This window comes from Haliotis rufescens, unplaced genomic scaffold (assembly GCF_023055435.1).
Source record: "Haliotis rufescens isolate VD_foot unplaced genomic scaffold, xgHalRufe1.0.p SCAF_2, whole genome shotgun sequence".
Lineage (NCBI taxonomy): Eukaryota > Metazoa > Mollusca > Gastropoda > Lepetellida > Haliotidae > Haliotis > Haliotis rufescens.
This window is the reverse complement of record NW_025963890.1, coordinates 60,798,579-60,804,578: the sequence shown is the minus strand read 5'-3', so window position 1 is coordinate 60,804,578 and position 6,000 is coordinate 60,798,579. Positions and strand designations below refer to the sequence as shown.

General features: G+C 43.6%; 1 protein-coding gene across 5 annotated transcripts in view; it reads right to left on the bottom strand.

The window, feature by feature from the left end:
* Positions 1–359: 359 nt before the first annotated feature.
* Positions 360–6,000, bottom strand: part of LOC124142268 (mediator of RNA polymerase II transcription subunit 23-like) — a 54,026-nt gene continuing 48,385 nt past the window's right edge. For all 5 annotated transcript variants that reach the window (XM_046510623.2, XM_046510642.2, XM_046510652.2 and 2 more), the window contains 3 exons: positions 5,127–5,247; positions 4,134–4,219; positions 360–3,005 (listed from right to left, as the gene is read on the bottom strand). In XM_046510623.2, the coding sequence (XP_046366579.1) occupies positions 2,867–3,005; positions 4,134–4,219; positions 5,127–5,247 (346 nt within the window). In that variant the 3' untranslated portion in view covers positions 360–2,866. The remainder of the gene's footprint in view (positions 3,006–4,133; positions 4,220–5,126; positions 5,248–6,000) is intronic.

Sequence of the window (6,000 nt, the reverse complement as noted above, 5' to 3'; positions counted from 1 at the left end):
CAAATACATAGTGAGACAATGCGTTCATTCTAAAATAACGTCAGTTCCATTTGGTAGTTGGAAATCATGTTGTACAGCTGATCTTAGCCGCATCGGAAACAAATAAAACATCCAAAATTTCCAAAATGAAACAAAAACAATTCACATTGTGAAGCGCCCTCCCTATAAAATTGGAAGTCCATTTGTGCAATTGTGAGTGAGTGAGTGAGTGAGTGAGTTGGGTTTAACAACGCTTTTGACAGTATTCCAGTTATATCACGGTGTGTCAGCTTAATGTGGGACGAAAGCCCGAAGTGATGCAGGTCTCAGACGTTTACCACTTCGGTGAAACCCACAAGCACAGGTATGGAGCTGACAAACCTAGAAACATAATCGGGGTGAACCAGGATTCGAACCCACAATCATAGGTTTCTGGCGTGTCCAAGGGACGCAACTCTGCACAGCGTATCACAGCTCTTTAGACGACTGGGCCACCCGTGCTCCCCATTCGTGCAATAAGACATCCAGAATATATCTTACCATCTTGACAAATTACAGAATGATTTTTTTGTTTTTTGTTTAATGACGCACTCAGCAATATTCCAGCTATATGACGGTGGTCTGTAAAATAGTCAAGTCTGGTTGGGATGAAGCCTCCCGAGACGGACATGGCAGAACCATGCTGCTTTCAATATATAGGAAACACTGCACGGAGGATCAAGATGGTTTGTTTGTTGTTTAACGCCTCACTCAGTAATATTTCAGCTATTTGATGGCAGTCTGTAAATAATTGAGTCTGGTGTGAGGGAGTGATCGCATCAGCAATCTTGCATCTATTCGCAACAAGAATGGAGTCTGGACCAGTTAATCTAGTGATTGATATTATGAGCAAAAATCCACACTGTCAGAGTATGATGAAATGCTATCAACCAAGTCGGCAAACCTGGCCATTGGGCCAAGTCTGACATGGAATCCCACCGGGTTGGTCAAGTCAGACATCTTTGTCATCGTGTGAGATACATGAACTGTCACTATGTCACTATCAAATGATATGTTGACGATGGAAATGTTACAGCGGCAAAGATTTCCATCCTAAATTAAATGTTTCTGAACGTAAAACCCACATGTATAGGATGTGCGTTTATATGAAACATTCACTTGAGACAAACACAAATTTGAACATTGATTAAAGTAGTGAATGTTGAAACTGGAGGCCATGTTGTCCAGGGGTCACGCTCATTGAAATATCAGTTTTTTTTATGAGGATACATAATTCCACATATCAAAGAAGCATATCGACAGAGACAGGGTACACATATGGACTGAGACAAGGGTACAACATTCAAGGTGAAATGCCAGCATGATTACAAGAAAATACAGTATTGACACCAAGTATTGACACCAACTTCATACAATGCCATAAAGGATGCCTGCTGATACAAATATTTCATAACGTACTTGTCTGAGGATCAACTGCTATTATTCCCATAATCTATTTCTCCTGAGCATCTGCCTTCCGTATACAGATGTTGGGTCAGACTCTTTTTCCTTTTTTTCAGTTTACAGAATTTTGGCCCCAAATTAAGGCTGATAGGTACGTCGAAAATTTGTTTTTAAAATTCCATTTACAAATATCTCGTTTTAATTTTTGACGCTAACAGGAACTTCTAAATAAGAGCAGATACAATTCTCAGCACAATGGAGATAGCATCATGAATGAAGTTTGACAATGATGGCATGTCTATCCTTGTCACATGGCAAATACTGGAATGAGTTGAACAATGGCTTTTGTGAGAAAATCAGCAAAATGCTTACTGTTTAAGAGTAACGGCCAACACCATGTGGGCGAGGGGCGGAGATGACAGTCTTGTCATTCCTTTACTTTACGTTTTGCATTTTGTGCACTTCAGAGTCCCAACATTATAATACATGATCGTCCATGCACTGAAACATACCCTACCGAACTTGGGCAACCTGACAGAAACGTTCTACATCTTTCAAAAAAAATTATTTTGCAGGAAAGGATCTTTCCAATGGCTGCAGCTGAATCCTGTACATCTAGGTTTTGTTGACAGCTCATCCTGAATGGAAGTTTGCTGACTTCTGTTTCCTGGAATGTTCCGGGATACCAGGATATGTGGCCTGGAGGTATTCGGGAGTCTCTTGGTAGAGTTTTGATGTTGTTGTCATGTCAGAAGTGTTGCAAGGTGAAGGTTACTCACATGAAATATTTGCTCACGGTTTCTGAGTACAAAGCAGAAGCAGAAGTATTCAGCCAACATTGACATTATTTCTTGCATCAAAGGTGTCTTTACTTATTTAACATCAAGCTCATTTCAAGCTGTTTGATCTCTGCTGTATGGCCAGATCATATGTGACAGACATTACACTGGGGAGGAAGGGAGCTAACTCCCAGCAGGTGATGTTTCAAACATCCCGTCAGAAGAACTTCATAAGTCCAGATCATGACAACTGTTCACACCTCGATGTATACTGAAAAACTGAAGTGCTACTGGCACCACTCTGGTTTTGGTGAACTTCTTTGGTGTTGGTTGTTTGCACATAGCCCTTACTGATGCAGTGAGTGAGTGAGTGAGTATGGTTTTACGCCACTTGTAGCAATATTCCAGCAATATCCCAGAGGGGGACACCAGAAATGAGCTTCACACATTGTACGCTTGTGGGGAATCGAACTTGAGTCTTCAGCGTGACGAGCAAACACTTTAACCACGAGGCTACCCCACCACCCTTACTGATGCACTTTCCATGATAACAAACAAAGTGAGTGACTGAACGTGGTGTGACGCTCTACAGTACCATACATCAGCTGTATCATTGCATATCGAGTGGGACCACACAAACCAGTGGTCAATGGTGAGAGCATCCATCAGGCAGACACTGGCTCCTCGACATTGATGTGGGAGATGAAACGGAGGCGGAGTTGAAGAGCAGGTCGAAGATTGCGTATGACCTTCTCCACGTCGTGTTTCACACCATCCCCGATGAACATATACTTGATGTGGTAGCTGGTTAGCGCTAAGGAACATGGAGACATAGGGATGCGAGGGTTCAGTTAGAATTCTGCATAAATGTCTGTTACAAAAGTGCTATGGAGAATTATATTGATAAAAACCAACTGAATTAGGTCCATATTATTAAAATCAGATCTTAGTTCTCGCTACCCCTAAATAAAGATCTGAGGACATCCCATTACAGGTCGAGAAAGCTGTTTAATGATTGGCTAATGTAAGTAATTTTTCGTGATTGGTCAAGGTATGTGAAAGGTCTTCTGATGTCGCCTGTAATGGGTTGGTTGTTGGTTGGTTTATTGTTTAACACCGCACTCAGCAATATTCCAGCTATATGACAGTGGTCTGTAAATAATCAAATCTGGACCAGACAATCCAGTGATTGATATCATGAGCATTGATTTACACAATTGGGATCGATGACATGCATCAACCAAGTCAGCGAGCCCGACCACCCGGTAGTCGCCTCTTACGACAAGCATAGTTGCCTTTTACAGCAGATCATGGGTATGGTGCTGACAAGCATGGACAGAATCAGGGTGATTCTGGGATTTGAAACCATGATCAAAGGTTTCTGGACTGAATTCAGCACAGCCTCAGATGACTGGGCCACCCGTGTACCCCACATAAATTTGTACTCCAAACCACACAGTCATGTGCCCAAATAGCAGCTGAGATGTGCCCAAACTGTAGCTGATATGTGCCCAAACAGTAGCTGAGATGTGCCCAAACAGCAGCTGAGATGTGCCCAGTAGTAGAGATGTGCCCAAACAGTTGCTGAGATGTGCCCAAACAGTTGCTGAGATGTGCCCAAACAGTTGCTGAGATGTGCCCAGTAGTAGAGATGTGCTTTAACAGTTGCTAAGATGTGCCCAGTAGTAGAGATGTGCCCAAAGATTAGCTGAGATGTGCCCAGTAGTAGAGATGTGCTTTAACAGTTGCTAAGATGTGCCCAGTAGGAGAGATGTGCCCAAACAGTAACTGAGATGTGCCCAGTAGTAGAGATGTGCCCAAACATTAGCTGAGATGTGCCCAAACAGTAGCTGAGATGTGCCCAGTAGCAGAGACGTGCCCAGTCGTAGAGACGTGCCCAGTCGTAGAGACATATAGAAGCAGGAAGGATACAGGAAGTCACAGATGGGGTCCATGAAGTTGAGGTGTTCACACGACTTGTCCACAGTCATCAGGATCTCATACAGCTCCACCGTCAGCTGCAACAACAACCACAGTTATTGAACCACAGTTATTGAACCACAGTTCGTGGTGAGGGTGTATCAAAGGTAGCAGTATTGAAACCATACGGTCCAGGGCCCACTTGCACAAAGTGATCTTACCACTACGATGATTGTAGCTCCCATACTTTAACATAGCGCGAAGATAGCCATGTGCAGGAAGGCCCTGGGTACGGGAAGCATTACACCATGCAGGAGATAGCCAGAAGCAACCACCTAAGCAAACATTACACTGATACAGCCTAATCTGATTTACATTCACAACTATAAATCTGTCCATAGCAATCCAACAAAACAACAAGGGCAAAAGTGAGCGTGGCTCACAAAATACCCCCGACCCTCCTAGTGTGTCAGTAGTTTCAAATTAAATAATGGATAGGGTTAGGGTTTGAAAAATTCATAAAAAAATGGAAAATTAACAAAAACAATTGTTTTCTTTTGACTGCACCCCTCCATATGAGACACAGATTATATGTACTAAGTTTGAGATGAATCCACTGCATAGTTTAAGAGAAATTGCACGGACAAAGTTTTCGGACGGACAGACGGAACCTTGGTATAACTATATACCCCCGACCTAAAAGGTCGGGGGTATAATTAGTTTTTGTTTCAATATTGTTTTAATGTTTTTTCTTGCAGAATTCTGATTTGTTTGCTTGGTTAAGAAATTCTTCAAGGTCTGATATCATACTAAGACTTGCCAGCATATGTACTCATGTGGAGAATCAAACCTGAGCCGTCTGCCTGACAAGTAAACACAGTCACCAGGAGGCCCCCCAGTAAGCCCAGGTACACCTCGATCCTGGCATACACAGATGTGTGACATGAGCCGGATGCAGCAGAAATTGACAATTCCTAGATGTATGTGATTATTTCTTCAACTTACTTCCAGCAGACATCTTGTTCTCTCGACGTGGAAGCGCTGGAGGAAGGGCCCGATCAGGTGGCACAGGTAGAGGTACTGCTCCTCCGTCTTGATCACCGGCTTCAGGCGCTCCTTTAGAAACCTGACATCAACACAGGAGCAGGGTCAGATGTTGGTGATCATTGTCTCTCAGATTTATCAGAGCATTCCATGTACTATTTAAATACACTATCAATCACTAGAATCCCATTATTATATTTTACTTGACATGTTCATGTTTCGATAGTATCACAAATTGTATTTATTATCAGCAAGGCAGATGGCATTCAAACTGACAGTGTTTGACACTTTGACTTATCCTATTAAATCTCATCATGTATTGGTATTTTTGTGTCAAAGTTTAATCAACCTCTCCCTTCCATCAGCCCCTCCTTCCATCAACCCCTCCCTTCCATCAACCCCCCTACCAGTAAACCTTCCCTTCCATCAACCCCTCCCTTCCCATGTCAACCCCTCCCTTCCCATGTCAACCCCTCCCTTCCATCAACCCCCCTACCAGTAAACCTTCCCTTCCATCAACCCCTCCCTTCCTATGTCAACCCCTTTGTTCCATCAACCCCTCCCTTCCCATGTCAACCCCTTTGTTCCATCAACCCCTCCCTTCCCATGTCAACCCCTCCCTTCCATCAACCCCTCCCTTCCATCAACCCCTCCCTTCCATCAACCCCCCTACCAGTAAACCTTCCCTTCCATCAACCCCTCCCTTCCTATGTCAACCCCTTTGTTCCATCAACCCCTCCCTTCCCATGTCAACCCCTTTGTTCCATCAACCCCTCCCTGCCCATGTCAACCCCTCCCTTCCCATGTCAACCCCTCCCTTCCATCAACCCCTCCC